Below are 17189 nucleotides of genomic sequence, written 5' to 3' on the forward strand. Positions count from 1 at the left end.
CTGAATTGTGAGGATTTTTTTCAGCTCTTGTGCATTTTCTTTATGGGCAGCATAAACAAGACCAAGTCTAAAATTACAAACAAAACATTTTTATTATTTCAAACAACTTAGAAAAACACACAGACGACACAAAAACAAGCTTTTCTTGCGTACAATGTATTTACATCGTGCTCGTTTTTTTTTCTGCAAATATTTACATTCAATTAGTATGTACATGAAGTGGAAATGAAAAACACTTGCCACAGTAAGATTTAATAGTAATAACAATACCACTACTAATAGCAACGACATGTGTTTACATATATACACTGCAAAGTCTGAAAGGACAGATAACAAAACAGCGAGATATAGATATAAAAAGTATAAACTGAGGTGTTACGTGTGGTTATCGTGTTTACAATACACAGTTTAAGTTTTGATATGGATTTGATGGATTAATATAAAGCAAACAAGTAAACTCATCTGCTCATCCATTTATGTCCATTTAGAGATACAGTACAGAGAGATGCTCATTTTTCAATGCTGAACAAGCTAATCAATATCTGCAGTGAAATATATGGAAAACTGAACTATCCAGAGGAAAAGATCAGATTTCTTCAATAATGTGAACAGATAAACAGACTGAAATAAATAGAACAGTTCACCTAAAAATAAACCCTTACTCTCATGTTGTTCCAAACAAGTATGACTTTCTTTTGTGGAACACAAAAGGAGAAATTCCTGGTCATTTTTGTTCTTGCAATTATGATTAATTATGCATAAGCATTAAAAAGTGATCCATATGATATTTTTAATTGTAAATGCATTTATTAATTATAATTGCATGGTAAAAAAAAAAGACCAATACATTCAAAAATTTCTCAGCTTGTGTTCTACTGAATAAGGAATGTCATACTGGTTTGACATGAGCAAATTATGACATTTATTTAAACTATTTATTTAAAATCAAATAAGGCTTGAAATAATAAGAACATAAAAATGTGGAAAAACGTTAATGTTCAATTATGGAATGAGATTTATGAAATTCCCCCAAAATGGGAATTATGTTTGTTAACTGTTTAAATGAAATTTAATTTAAGTTAGTTTCAATGGGACCTTTGTAATTTTAATGAGCAAAGATGGTAGACAAAAATGGATGATAATCTTTTTATCCTCTATTTCTTATGCATATTTCTTCATTTCATGAAACCTTATAGTATCTGCATGTAGCAGAAAAGTGGTCACTACAAATGTGAATAAAATATGAATAAAGTTTGACTCCCATAAAGGCACAGTTTGCTCAGTCTGCCTTATTCTCATTCATTAGTGAAATGTAGGCATAGCCAAAGGGAGAGCAAATCCATTCAGACTTTCAGCTGGTCAAAAATGTTCATCTACTTTCAAGCCAGCAACAGAAACTGGAAATGTGCAGACAAAAAAAAAAAAAAGTTTTGTTTTCGTATTTTGGAAAAGTACACAAGACAAGTGTGCATTTCTGTCTGCTTCCCAGAGTGGTACCATTTCCCATTTCAGACACTAGACACTAATCACTTACAACACATTAATTAAAGCATTTGCACTGTTTACTGTGACTGTACCATGTAAATATTTTCACCTCCTCACATTCCCTCCCTTATGTATCTGCTGTTATTGGTTGACCCTTCCCAGCAGCGTGCTGATTCACAGCCTCAGCAGACGGACAGGGTGGGTGGACTCTGCCTTTGCTGGGTTTTCTTGAGCAGCTGTATACGGTTGTGGCAGTAGAACTTAACAGCCCTCCAGTCCCGGTGGTTAGTGACCAACAGGGGGCAGAGCTCCAGGCAGCGCTCACAGTCTGCTTTGGCGGGCACACGAAGCTCCATAATGTTTTGCACCAGGTGGGACTCAACAGCTGCCCGCTCTGCCTCAGACCAAGGCCGCTTTAGCACACCACGTTTACCTGAGACAGAGAGGAGAATGTGTGTTAATCATTATTTCTGTGCAAACACTTCACTGAGGCTCTCCCGTGCACCCCCAGGCACACACACGCACACACACACTCAGGTCAATGAGCTTGCACTGTGCTGAAGGTCTCGATCCTTTGCAGGTTGAACTTTATTGGACAAACTCCAGATATTGCACTATTAGTTCAAATCTAATTGTGATTTAAATGTCTTAGAATATACACCAACCATCACAATGTTTTTGCTTACATTTTACCAAAGTATTGTTGATGGTATACTTTTGTGATATAAACATCTACATATAAGAATTATTTATGGGAAATTGTGTCCCATCTTGTCCTTAACATCAGTGATTCTCAACCTCAAAGGCCCCCCGTTACCATCATTTCAGAAGTGAGGGGAACAGAAATATCAAGTGTAATACCAGTTTTTTTCCTTAGTAGGCGCCTTTAACTACTATGTACTATCATCAAAAATAAGTGTTGTATTGCAAAACACTTATGCGGCTATTGAGGTGAGATACAGGTAAGGTTAGGGCCAAGTTTGGTGGTATGGGTAGGTTTAAGGGTGGGTTAAGGTGTAAGGGATGGGTCAACAGTGTAATTATACATGTAATTACAGAAATTAATTACAGCTGTAATTACATGCAGGTATTTTTAAAAAACAAGTACAATGTAAAAACATGTACACAATAAGTGCATTGTATCATATTATTAATTTCAATGTTAGTACACGGTAGTTAAAGACACTTAATATAAAGTGGGACCATAGTTTCTATACTGTTATAAAGGCTGTCAATTAGCACTGCATTATTCATATAATTTATTGTTACTAAAATACCTTGAGATGGCTTGAAAAACACTCATAAACCATATATTGTCGCAATCGTGTTTATTAACGTTTCATTAGACAAAACCTTTCTGCTTTTTATTCAGCTACATTACGTGACAGTGTTTAGTGCTCTATAATGTTCACATCCCCTCATTTTGGAAGAAGAATAAAGTGTCAGACTATCTTGTCTCTTTGAATTTAAATCTAGATTTATTTACCTTGGCCCATGAAAACCTCTATTTGAAGAAAAAAAAAAAAATGTGCAGGGGATGAATTTACATTTTATTAAAAGTGTATTCTACACACCCATGGTCCAACACAAAATTTGAAGGCGCCCATGCACATATATAGGCTCGGATATTTAGGGCTCAAGCCCTAGGGGGCGAAGGGCCCTATTGTTTTCCTTTGGTAAAATGTTTTTTTTTTTTTTTCAAAATTTCAGGCACTTTTGGGGCTCTTAACATGCTCAAAAACTCTTGAAACTTTGCACACAGGTAAGAATCGTCGGCCATTAGGGCCGGGCACAAGTTATCATGGAGGGGTTGTGGAGGGGGCTCTGTGGCACACCCTTTTATATGGTTGTATTTGAGGGGCTCTGTAGTGCACCCATTTTCACCTACAGTAACCAAACTTCATACAGTTATAGACCTCATCGGGTCGAACAACATTCACACTCTAAGTCATATACGCCAGCCCAAAAGGAAGTTGGCTATTATGCGTTGTTTGAAAAACGCATGCTCTGGATTTTGATATACTCCACCTAGGGGATTCTTCCGATCGCAACTAAACTCAGTCAGCATGAAGTCAAGACATTGAGGATGCTAAATTGCGAGCGGATTTTTGATCTCTCAAACGGTTTGGCCATGGCAAGACGACAAATTTATGGTGAAAAAAGGGAAACAGGAAGTGTATTATAACTTCTGCATACATTGACTGATTTTAATGAAACTTCAGCTGTGTGTACATTGTAGGAGGCCGATCACATGGATGTGACTATTGTGAGTCAACTGGCAGCAAGAAGTGTGTCACTGTCAAAATGCTTTAAAAACACTCTTATTTTTACCCGATTTGCTTCAATCTTCATCAAAATAATGTCGACACCACAGATGGTAAAAGGATTCTTGATATCTTGAATACTGTTGTCATGGCAACGTGTCAAACTTTTTATATTCTTTTTGGGTGTTTTTGAGACACTTAGGATGCTTCAAATTGCATGAATCTCGACACACACATCAGAGTTGTCAGCCAGAAGACATGGGCATGGTGTGGAGGAGGGGCTCTATAGCGCCACCTTTTGACTAAAGTTGGGGGTTAGTTTTACCTACAGTCACCAAACTTTGTACATATATTTTTTCGAGCCGGACAACTTTCTAATTTACAGTCATTAGCTCCGACCAACAGGAAGTCAGCTATTTTTGTTTGAATGTGGATTTTTTTAATCAAGCTCTGAATTTTTACCTACTGTTCCAAAGGTCGTCATACAATTCACACCAAACTTTCTCAACATGATGCCAATATATTGAAGATGCTAAATTGTGAACGGGCATTGGATATTTTAAATGGTGCTGCTAAACTAATGACAAAAATGGAAACTCATATATTGTAACTCATATATTGTCTCATATATTATAAATATTAAATTATACACCATTTATTTCTCAATAAAATAATACAAATTAAAATTAAAAAACATTTTATTTTATTTATTTTTTTATAATTAATGCATTATGTGCAAGTTAAAAATATGCATATTTCGTGCTACCTGGTTGAAAGTAATAAATAAAAAATGTAATACATGGTATAACCATTAGATGTTATAATGTAATACATGGTATAAAAAATGTAATACATGGTATAACGACTAGATATAACCACCACATAGGTTCTACGTCAGAACACCGGTTCAGTACTGGCCAGATCCTGTGTCAGCATCACATGCATGCGTCATGCTGCTCACGTGAACAGTGTTGGCCAATACTGAGTCGGCGTTCTGGCGTAGAATCTGATGTAGAATGTTCAACTTTAATTTTATGAAGCGACAAGAATACATTTTGTGTAAAAACAAAACAAAAATAACAACTTTATTCAACAATTTTTCTTCTTCCCTGTCTGTTGCATAGTTTACGCAATGAACACATTGCAGAGCTTCCGTGTTTACGTCCGAACGCGGGCTGAACTAACCCTTTAAAAAAAGTTTTTTGAAGAACAATATGAAAATGGGCAACATAAGTGTCTGGTGGTTTACATTTTGCACTCTTCTCTGCTGTTGTCAGGGACATTAATTAAAATAATTAAGTTCAGAATCATTAAATACAGCACACAGCATGACAAAGTTTAATTGAAATCTGTAATTCCAATAGCTTTAGTGCATGTAAACATCTTTTCTGAATGAAGGCTTAACAACAATATACCTTAATTGAAAATGATGTGCACGTAAACATGATCAATGAAAATAATACCTTTAATACTGTCAAATGCCTATTTGATACCATATTAGCAAGAAAATACAACAAGTGTATTTGCAATTAAACTAACTGATGAGCCCCTTTAGGACAAAACTTGATGCTAGTTTTAATGTCTGGAAAACTACCATTAAAATTCTGTCCTACTCCAAAAGATTGGTCACCATGGCTACAGAGAACAGCAACATTAACTGTTATTCTCATTACAGAAATTTTTCTCATTATAAAAGAGAAAATGCATTTTATGGCAAAGACACAAGATAACAACATCATGAACCAATAAATCTAACTGATGAATTTAAATTTTATTCTTAGTTCTATTCTTAGTTAGTTTTGCTACACTCTTTCTACAAAGGTTGCAAAATCTTTTTTTTAAATATATATATATATATTTTTTATGTAATTCAATATACCTGGTTTAACTGACATATGCATTGCACATGTAAACATGAATTACTGTCACAATCATCAGTGTTTTCCACAGGCCCTGGAACTGAGGTGTACAAAGAAATATTGTCACACTGTATGATACAATGATACAATCATACAGTTAGACTCACCAGGCTTGGGCTGTCCTGAGGTCTTTTTACGTCCCGTTGAGATCAGGGAGCTGCTGTTCATTTTCTTAGGCCGGGGGGATTTGCTGTTGCTTGTGGTTTTCTTCATCATAATGGTGGTTGCAGGAGATGGTGCTTCTGGTTTCTCTTTACTCTGCTCAGCATCCGACTCCTCTGACAGAGAGTCAGCAGAGTTTCCTGACAACACTGAAAGGGGTGGGAAAGTAAATATGACTGATGTGTCCAATACTCTTTATTTACACCCGTCATATGCTTGACACAACAAACTCACTCACCATCTAACTCCAGACAGATGTGATGTAAACTCATTCCTCGGAACAAGACGCCATCTCTCTCTCCACATAGTACCACCCGACCAATCAGACCCATCAGCCCTGGGTCTTGGCCGATGGTTGCACAGCTTTGTGTTACATGATACTCTTTCTGCAAAAAGCTTTCCAATCGCTGTGTGGCAGCCCCGCGGTGCCCTTCCTCCTCGCCCTCACTCAACAACAGGAGCTGTGTAAGTATCGCCACCTGTCGGCGAACACGTGTCTGCGTCAGTGCCCGTGGGTGCCGTGTACCACTGGACCGAGCCAAGCTGCGTAGTAAGTCTGTCCCTCGCAGGGGAGTAGCAGGCGAATGATACGGCCGGGCAAACACGTAGGGGTTCTGTGGATCGATTCCCACACCAGCACGAGTCTGCAAAAGCATCTCCAGACAGGCCTCAGAATGTGGCGGGAGGATGAGCGGCTGCACGCGGCCACGTTTCCCTTGGACCCCGACGCGAGGGAGATGGGGGAGGACCATCCGCTCGAATGGTGAGAGTGAGGCCTCGAGTGGGGTTAGAGTTGGTGGGGCACCAGGTGCCATGGGGATGGGGTACTGGGGTGTGACGCGGACCTGATACTCGGAAATGGTGAGTTTGGAGACTTCACATTCACGCCGGCGGTTGTAAAGGATGAGAAGGGCCAGGCTGGAGTGACAGAGGAGACGCCAGGCCTCAGCTGACTGTGGCGAGCGGGAGAGAGAAATGAAGGCGGAATGCTGCAGCCGCCGCAGATACAACACCAGGGAAGAGAGGGAGGCAAGAAGTGGAAGCATGTGGGGTCGACGTGAACTGAGAAAAGAGAAAAAGAACAAAAGTGAGTACATGAGTTTAGAGAGACTAGATGATAAATTCTAACAGTAAATAATTTGTCTACACTGGACACGACAGCGACCGCTGCAAATCCATTTGTCATTTGTGTCAGAACCGCAGGCATGTGGAGTATGTCATAAATAAAACAGGGCATCAGTTTACTGTCAGGGATTTGTCGCATTGCAACGCATCCAGTGTCGACAACATCACTGATTATAATGGGTTCTATTGTCTTTTGTTGCGTCATTTCGCACCACTCGCATCCAGTGTATACACAATGTAAGATCAACTGAAAATGTCTCACCTTGATAGGTCGGTCTTATCCTCCGCTCCGCTTTCTTCTTCTCTCCCTCCATTGTCATCTCTCTCTTCTTTCGAAGATTCTGACAGCTTCACATGCTCTGCAAACACTGAAATGGGCACTACCTCTTTCGTCTTCTCAAAAACGTCTACCTCCTCTTTCTCCTTTTTAATTTTTCGTCCTCCTTTTCTGGGAGGAGTAGCAGGTGTAGGTGGGCTCCTCTTTAACACAGATACTGGAACACCTCCACCTCTAGGCGGAGTTGTCAGGGCTGGGGCAGGACTTTTGCGACTAGGGCTAGAGAGTGCAGGGCTCCTTCTGACTGGAGACAAAGAAGAAGAGGAGGTGACTGTGGCGTTTCCACCACTACACCTGGCACACGAGCCACTTGGGGGCATTGGGAATGTTTGCTTGATGATGGGAGAGATGAGTGTACACAATGAGAGTTATCAGAGGCGTGCGCTTGCTCCAGGGCAGTGCGCACGTCAGGCTGTTGGGCGTGGTGTTTGTTCAGATGGCGTGGGAGAGATCGGAAATGACGGCCACAGTAAACACAGCGCTGTTTCTGTGCCATTGTGCTCTGCCCACGACCCACTGACACACTAACACTATTAGAAGGAACTCCTGCAGGCCGTGGGCACTTAAACACAGGTCTGGAAGAAGCAGTGGGCTGCAGCAGGGAGGTTGGGATGGAAAGTGGAAATGAGGGAGGATGGTTGGGGGGTCGCTGAGGTGCCTTTCTCTTGGCATGTGCAGCAGGAGAGGAGAGGGCTTTGTGCCTCTTGCGGTGGTGAGGTGTTCGCATGCGCATCTCTCCATTGGCATCATCCGAGTCGAGGTCTGAATCACTGGGCTCAGAGTGAGAGAGAGGAGAGGATGAAGGAGAGAGAGACCAGGAAGGTGTGAGGTATTCCGACACAGAAACTGGAACTGCGCTGGACTCTTCCTCCTGAGAGAGAAAAAAAGCACATGTATACATTTATTACAGTAAATAATCTGGAAGGCATTGCAATTAGTCATTTACTTCTGAAATATGACAAACTTGAATGACAAATGTCTAAGTCTAAAGACTGAAAGTGAAAACTGTAGGGCAGAAATTTATTTACCAGGAAATGACTGAATACCACCAGCACTCACTTTGAAGAGGCTTTTGACTAGGATTAAGTGACCCTCAGGGGCATCCAGACGAATTCAAATGGTGATCCTTCTTGTCGATTAATTGCTATTATTGTCTAAACATTTATTAAATTGTCAACTGGAATGTTGTTAATTACATATTTTTTTTGAAAGGTGTAAAATTACTAACAACAGTAGCCTAAAATAATGCCTGAACAGTTAGCCAAAAGGACACCAACTGAAAAGAGGCAAGGTACTGCATTTTGATGAATGATAACAAATGCAAACTTTTTATAAATTTTAATTTATTATTTATTATAAATGACCTGTTCACACCATCATTTTTTAAATTAATGTACCCTCGTAATTTTTAATCAAAATAACTTTCCCTCCCTCTTGCAACAACATCTCTTCTTGTATGATATGTCACAGCAGTAGCAAACCACAACAATCCAACGATCCATTCAACTACTGATGAACAAAATCAAGTCCTGTCCTACATTTTTTTTCTTGTTCGAGAAATTGTTTCACTCAGATATACATCACAATAGGGAAGAAAACACTATCACAACTTCAATTCCATGCCGACTTTAAGACTAGGGTACATTTTTTATGATGACTTTGCAGGCTGATCAGTTTAGGATGAATACTTAAAGTGTAACTTTGCAGATTTTCTACTATGTCTACTCTTTAAACAGCATTGTGGTAAAAATATAACACAATGGCAACAGCTTTCATACCTGTATGCAATGCCGTTTTGCTTCAGGGGGTTGAGCGGAACTGACAGAACTCAGTTTCCCCCTCCGTTTGGCCTAAAACACTGTGTTCACGGTCAACTAGTTTGTAATATTGTTTTTCAAGATTTTCCAACGTGGCGTTTTCTCCGTATTTATGATTCTCTGCAGCCTTTAGCCACTGCCTACAGCGTATCCTTCACATCCTACCTGGATCCTTCACTGGTAACACAAAGTAACTCACTCCCACTAAACATTTACTCTTTGAATTCTTGGAACAATATATCGACACCATCATGACTAAAAGTTTGCTAAGTATTTCCTACTAAAGCAAAGTGGTATTTGACCCTGGTAAGCTTATCCTACCTATAAGTTTTCCTACCTATTTGGCAAAAGAAAAAACGGCAGCCTTTTTTTTTTTTCTGTTTTTTCCACCTTTCAACTGTATATGCAGCCAAGTTTTATTGAAAGCTCATTTTGCCACCGGTGAAGTACCCTTTTAAATTGAGAAGAAGTTAAGAAGTACATCTGAGATTACTGGATGAAACTGTAGGAAAATGCTGGAAATGTTAGTATGTAGTGGTGCTTATGCTTATGGTGCATTTACAATGTGGGGCATCAATCATTTCAGGAGTGAAGAGGACAGGATCATCATTTCAGGAGTGAGGCCTGAAAATGATTGTTTCTTGTTAACTGGGCATGTCTATGAGTGTGTATTTGTAAAAACAGAACTTATATTTACCTTTTTAATGTTGCTCTCGTGGTCTGAGCTGCAATCAAAGCTACTAGGAGTCACAGTGCCATGGAAACCCTGAGGGGGAGGAAACATCATTACAAAAGATGTCTATCATTTTACATTAGAGTGTGACAAAGTCCCTATAACACTCTCACACATACACATGAATAAATCAAATACCATGCGAATAAACACATCACAAACACATCTAAACTATAAACTGTCAACAATTTGCATACTATTAGTATCACTAAGTGCAAAAGGAGCTTAGAGCATTGAGATGTGTTGGCCATTGTCATGGTTACACTTACTGCAACGTTTTCTCCCCACTCCGTCAAACTGTAATCCACAGTGATCTCCTCCCCCTTAGCGATGTCGCGGATCGCTATGACAATCAGTCGCACTTGATTTCCACAGTGCACTTCACGAATGCGGCAGTTTGGTGTTGGGGGGTACGAGACAGCCCCCCTCACTCCGCTAGAGCCCTCCTCACTCACACTGCATGAGAGAAAACTACATTAGACAGCAATACAGCAAAACAATCTGATATAGATAACCACATCACAGCTGGGAAATCTTGCAGACTATGTTTTCTAAACGGAGGGGCAGACTAATGCATGCCCTGTGCTACAGTCTTAGGTCTTACACCATTCATTATTAACATTAATAATACATTATCTCCCAAATGACAAATCAGAATGTCCCATTTGGTGTGAACTCATAGCATTACAAAGAATAGGATTTAAATAAATAAGAGTTGAATCACAAGTTGTTTACAGTAAGTTGCTACTACTTTGTGTAGAGTACAGAATATGCGCTAACATATACTACTTTGATAAACCATACTTCTATGTCCATACTTACATAAATATTTATCTGAAAACGAACGATTAGCTCAGGACGAACGTCATAAATAAATATTAATTCATAAATACAGAACACACTTTTGTCCATCACACATACATACACACACACACACACACACACACATATATATATATATATATATATATATATGTGTGTGTGATGGACAAAAGTGTGTGTGTGTGTGTGTGTGTGTATAATATATATATGATGATGTTTTTTTCCTGCTGCACTATCTATGACTAAACACTGCAATAAACAAATACAAACACACACATGCCACGAGCCCAGCTACACACTGTGATAAACACACATACACACACACACATTCCCTCATTGGCCCAAAGATAATAAACATGTTGCAATAAACACACACACACACACACACACACACACACACACACACACACACACAGCTTGCATTCCAGTAATCCCCCACCTCCACATACACACAACAGTATCTCTCAACCACACAACAAACACAATTACTTCCTATCTCCTCCTAGCACGCACACAGACACACACTTGCGGTATCTCTACTCAGACCACACACACACACACACACGCACACACACACACACACACACACACACACACTCAGTCACTCACCAGAGCTGAGCAGATTGTGTTTCATAGTATGGTCCATCAGCAGCAGGGACTTCATGTTTGTTCTCACGACCATCACCTGAAATACACGTATAATAAGATCTCAAATAGATATTTACACACTTATACTATCCCTGAAACATACACAAATACAATGTTAATGTTACTTGAATGAGTTATGGTACATTGACAAACAGGCATTGGATACCTGACTAGAGTATCCAAGAAGACTGATCATGTGACCTCCAACTAAATAAGTGCATTCTGGGAAATAAAGTGTTCTTTCACCTTGGCCCATAAAATGAAAGTTCAATCAATCAATCAGTCAGTCTGTCTGTCTGTCTATCTGTCTATCTATCTGTCTGTCTGTCTGTCTATCTATCTATCTATCTATCTATCTATCTATCTATCACTAAAAATAAACTACCTCTGGTCACTTTGTTGCTGAAGTAACAAAAAGGACAAAACACACACACACACACACACACACACACACACACACACACACACACACACACACACACTTTTACCTTTCTCTGGTCCATAGCTGTTTTCTGACATGCTCTCTTCCTCATCCTCTGTGGCAAAGACTCTGTCGCACACTTTCACTGGTGTCCCTTTCCTTTTTCTTCCACAGCCACGTCTACGAAACACACACACACACACACACACACACACATCATCACATTAAATGGATAGCCTGACCAACTTAATCAGCAACAAAACATAAATCACACAGACAAATCAATAACGTGGACACATCAGTGGATCAATGGAAATCACTGCACAAATCTTATTTAGTCTTACTTCTCTAAACCAAAGGAAAACATGTTTAATTAAGACTCATTTAATGCACCTCTATTTGTTACTAAAAATAGCACTACCTATACAATTAATTTTGAACCTTAACTAAAGGAGGCCTGTCAACTGATCTGAATCATTATATGTCAAGCACATCAGAAATATAATTTAATGCTCATCTTAGCAAGCACCACTAATTAATCCACTGCACATTTACTCTTCTTCTTCAAGAAGAATCAGTTTGGTAGAATCTGTATATGTACATAATAACAGAACTCTGATCTAGAAAAGTTTTACTTGCAAATCTATAATCCATAAAATCTTCAACGGAGAGTAACTGACCACATAAAAATTGTGAGCTGCTGTTAATAGAGCAGTGTATGAAAGCCAAAGATTCGTTTTCCACAGATGTAGCTGTGAATGCTTAATTAGACAAAGTGTGGAGATGTGCAGTCTCTTGGTTACAGATGTGTTCAGTGTGTGTGTCGTGCCTGACGTATTCATTGAGCTGTGATAAGACTCAGTCTTGCCGACTGGATATTGATCTGACCGACCCTCCATCTGGACCCGAGAGCATATGTTTGTGTGTGCTTGTGTGCATGGAGGCAGGCGGATTCATATGTTCATCCCTCTATTCACCATTTCAGGTCAGCTTTATAAAGAACCGTGATAGAGATGATTACAAAGACAATAAAAAACAAGTCTATGAAACGTAATAAGAGTAGATGGCAGTATTAAACTGATGTGAATGATTGAAGTGGGTCAATGACAAATAAAGCTTCAAAAAAAAGGTATTTTAAAAAATATATATTTTCAAAATCGATGAGTCAGGTACAATGTGTGTAGACAAGTTTCAATTGTTAAAAAAACATTTTAAACATTAGCCCTTAGAGTGTCTACAGTGCCTGACACACTATTATTTCATGGTTGTGTATTTTATTCATATTAATTTATAATTATTGCATTCTAGTGGCCAGGTATTTCGTATCTTTAGCATTAAATTTTACTTTTAAAAACAGAAAAATATTCATACAAGTATACCAGTAAATGCATTCAACGCAATAACTATTTACAATCTAGTTTTCAGCCATTTGTTCACTTTGATCTATTATGTGTTTAAATCAAGAATTTACATGGTTGTACCACCTGATGAATATCAGTTGTGCCAGCTGACAACATTAATAATGACAGGGAATATGCTGATACTGGATCTTTTTTTTCCATGTCAATTACATAGAAAAATAAAATAAAAAATACCAGTGTTTTAGTCAACAGTCTCTACTGAAGCAAAAGTAGTAAACTGTTCAAAAATGAAATAAATCACATGACATCACATTTGGAACGTAGGAACTGGAATAGGCTAAAATGCAATAGATTGGTTAGATATACTGGGATCGATTGTGATTGAAAAATAAAGTCACGTTTTATATTGATACAAAAAGAATCATTAGCATAAGTCAGTTGAGAATTTTAAATTAAAGTATCAAAAATGCATTCATCAAAATGTTTAAAACATTAAATGCATAGCACCTTTAATGGAACACTATAAAAACTACTAAACAAGATTGATCACTTCTATTTTCTTTTTGCAAAATATGCTTCTCTTGCAGCCGGATCATTTTTAATGTGCTCCCTGTGTTGTGCTGAGTTCTCAGTCCCTCTAATTAAGTGTCTTTAAATACCATGTACTAACATTTAAATTAATCATTTAATACAATGCACTTATTGTGTACATACACGTTTTACACTGCACTTACATTTTAAAAAATGCCTGCATATTACATCTGTAATTAATTTCTGTAATGACATCTATAATTACACTGTTGACCCTTCCCTTACCCCATTTTGTGATATGGGTAGGTTTAAGGGTGGGTCCCTTAATCCTACCCATACCACAAGACGGGTCCTAAACTTACCCGTCCCCTACCTCAATAGCAGCGCAAGTGTCAAAACAACATGAACAAGTACATTGTACCTAAAAATTTTTGTTTGTTGTGAGTAAAGTTAATATAAATTATGACCAATTTTTCTTTAGTTAATATGATAGTGGCATCTAAAATTATTTTTAAATTATCATGAAAATAATATAAAACATGTTAAATAATAATAAAAATAATAATAATAAAAAACTAACATTTTAGAACAATAATTTTAAAAAAGAAGAAAAATAATAGACAATCTTTTAATTTTTTTTATTTATTTAGCTTAACTTTTTTTTTTTTTTTATATCGGGATATTCATTGCAGTTGCACCACCTGACGTCCTGGTTGCGCCACCTGACTTTTGCAACTAATTTTACATTGAACATGCTTCTACTATTAGCTTTAGCCTATGCTAGAAAGTTCATATATATAATTTTTAAATACAATAAATTAGTTTATGATAACATAGCATTTTCATAGTTTTACGTTGGTTGTACCACCTGACATGGAAAGGGTTCCAAACTACCCATACTTGGAAGTAGCTTTTTTTTTTATCAGTATTTGAGAGCGATCTACAAACCATTTCACTCTGCCACAAAGATCAATTGGGGTCCTCTAGATACTGCATTATCATGCTAACTCTTATTACCTTGTCAGTTCATAATAAAAGACCAATGTTTGCAGTTGTGCCTCCTTGATATTTCGGAACATACAAATTCCCAGACAAATTTTTTTCAATTATCTCAAAAGTTTTAAAGCTACTGATATTTATACAATTTGTTTATATGAAAGGTTCCAAACATAAAATTATGCCATAGTATTTTATTTTAAATTTCTTTTTATTAAAAAAAACATTTGAAATAGTTTTCTGTTCATTTGTGCGAATGGTTGAGCCACCTGACATTTTGGGGGTTTAAGATACCAAAACATAAAATAATATTTATTATTTGGATGTACTGAAAATGAATTCAAACTGCATAGGTTTGAAAGAATAAAGTGATACATGTCATGAATTTATCAAATTATTTTAAAAGGAAATAATGCACTTGGACACAAAAATATGCATGTCATGTCACTGACTCAGACTATTCAATGGGTTGTAGTGCTGTACTTTGGGCCCTGTTTCCACCTGGTATTAAGATGCATTTTGACCGATCGGATCACAAGTGGACGACGCTAAATACAGGTGTAAACGGGGTGTAAAACGTTTTGAGCTTGTCCACTTTCAACCACTTCCAGAGGTAGTCGAAAACGCATTTGACCAGATTGCTTTCATAGTATAATCGCTCATGTGGTCAAATGCATTTGAACAACCACAAAAGACACCTACTCTCCGCCTACTGACCTAATGTGTAAACATTATGGGAAGTGCGCTAACCAGACAGGATTTAAACTTTGTCGGTTTGAAGACGAAAAATGTACCAAGCCCAATGTTCTCTCACCATTCCTGATTTCTAACACGCACCCACCGCATTCGGCCGGGCTTGTGGCTATCAGAGCAGAAACGAAAGCTGCTGCTCTCTGTATGTTTTTCCGTCATCTCCGGTAGCTTTCATATGTAAATTGCGCAAGCTTATTTATCTGAAAAAAACCCATACATTTACCCGCCCATAGATCCTCCCCTTGATGAAATCAGGACAGAAGTGGTTGAAAGTGGACAAAAGATATAAGTAAAATACCAGGTGTAAACATGTGTCTTGTGATAAACCAAAACGCATCTTAATATCAGGTGGAAACAGGGCCTTGGTGTTGATTGTTAAGCAGACAAAACATTGAAAATATGCCTTTCCAAAAAATTCTAAAAATGAAAAAATATGGGTTGACAATTAATGTGACCTAGAATTTTGAGACAGCACAGCATGTTGAGACTGCACCTCTACCCCTTACAGCCTTGCTTTCATTTGTGTAAAATTAAATAAAGGGTAAGGTCCATTGTGACAGCTGCACTGATTGAGAATTCAGAATAAAAAGGATTCAAATATAAGGATGTGACAGTAGTTCGGATTTGACTTGCCTTGCTACATATATGCTAGATAGCTGTTTTTAGCAACATGACAGAAAAAACACACACATTTATAACACACTATGAGTTCATAAAAAACACTTTTGCTGGAAAATAATGGCATACAATGCAAAACATACCACTTACTTGGATTGTAAATTTACAATTTACAATCCAATTCTAATGAAAGCCACAGCAACACTAGACTTCATGGTTCATTCACTTCCAATCATATGCATCCAAATGTGAGAAAAGTTCATCTTAAGTAGTTTTGTCTTTGTGTTTTGTCTTCTGCTTACCAAAGTTCAAGTCTGATGAACTCTAACTGTGAATTAGCATAATGAAAGACATCTGACCCAAGGACCAGTGGTTCTCCCCTTTTTTGACTCCAAGGCTCTCATTTGTCTGAAACAATACTTTGCCTTTGGTAATTCTGTTGTACTAAAAAATATTTTTTTAGCATTTTAAAGCCGCAGACTGTAAGTTTTGCCTCTTTGTCGCCATCTCTGTTTGAAACCTGCAATTGCAGTTATTTGTGGAATTATCATCTTTACGTGGGTTGTGCATCAGCACGGCTCCACAGCGCGGATGAATCTAATGTTTGCTGTCAGTCACCACACCAATGCTGATACTGTACTTCAGAATCACAGATTGTAGTCTTGGAAGTATGACCAAAATAAGAATTTTCACTGGAAAATGTCATCTGAACAAGTAAGTAACAAATCTGGCACTTTTGTTCTGACCTGAGAAAAAAAGCATTACAATAAATCGTGCTGCCAATGGTGATTAAATCTAACGATCGCTTAGCTCGGATCACGTCAAACTATGCAAATTAATATTATTGTTATACTTTGTTCTCAAATTGTTAATGTTAACACCATCAGCATTGCATGACTATGTGTATTTAGTGTGTATTAGCGTTACTGTAGATTTAAATTTCTGTAGCCACTCCGCAGTCCGAAGTCTTTTGCTTTTGACTACGGGTGAATCTCCAGTTGTCACTGATGATTGTCATTTGGACCTTTCTGGATTACAATCCGCCATCAAAATAATACGTTTATTTATTCCAGCTGCTGTGAGAAAAGGCTATAAATGATCCGCTTCCAGCAGCATCCTCACATGCCATATAGCCTACTAACTGGGGCTCCTTCTTTCTGTTTACAGACGTGACGTAATGACGCAAAGACCACTACT

The 17189-nt window shown here is 38.0% G+C and overlaps 1 protein-coding gene across 3 annotated transcripts in view; it reads right to left on the reverse strand.

Annotated features, from left to right (window-relative positions):
* Positions 1-73: 73 nt before the first annotated feature.
* Positions 74-17189, reverse strand: part of si:dkey-117m1.4 (uncharacterized) — a 27923-nt gene continuing 10807 nt past the window's right edge. For 2 of the 3 annotated variants that reach the window (XR_007930056.1, XR_007930057.1), the window contains exons 2-9: positions 11801-11913; positions 11274-11349; positions 10112-10298; positions 9807-9875; positions 7218-8163; positions 6069-6892; positions 5776-5979; positions 74-1918 (exon numbers count right to left, since the gene is read on the reverse strand). Coding sequence is in view for 1 of the 3 variants with exons in the window: in XM_051892448.1 (XP_051748408.1) it covers positions 9716-9733; positions 9807-9875; positions 10112-10298; positions 11274-11349; positions 11801-11913 (463 nt within the window). In the remaining 2 variants the exon portion in view is untranslated. Of the gene's footprint in view, positions 1919-5775; positions 5980-6068; positions 6893-7217; positions 8164-8195; positions 9734-9806; positions 9876-10111; positions 10299-11273; positions 11350-11800; positions 11914-17189 lie in introns of those variants that run through there. The other variant, XM_051892448.1, reaches the window with a different exon arrangement.

This window comes from Ctenopharyngodon idella, chromosome 1 (assembly GCF_019924925.1).
Source record: "Ctenopharyngodon idella isolate HZGC_01 chromosome 1, HZGC01, whole genome shotgun sequence".
Classification (NCBI taxonomy): Eukaryota; Metazoa; Chordata; class Actinopteri; order Cypriniformes; family Xenocyprididae; genus Ctenopharyngodon; species Ctenopharyngodon idella.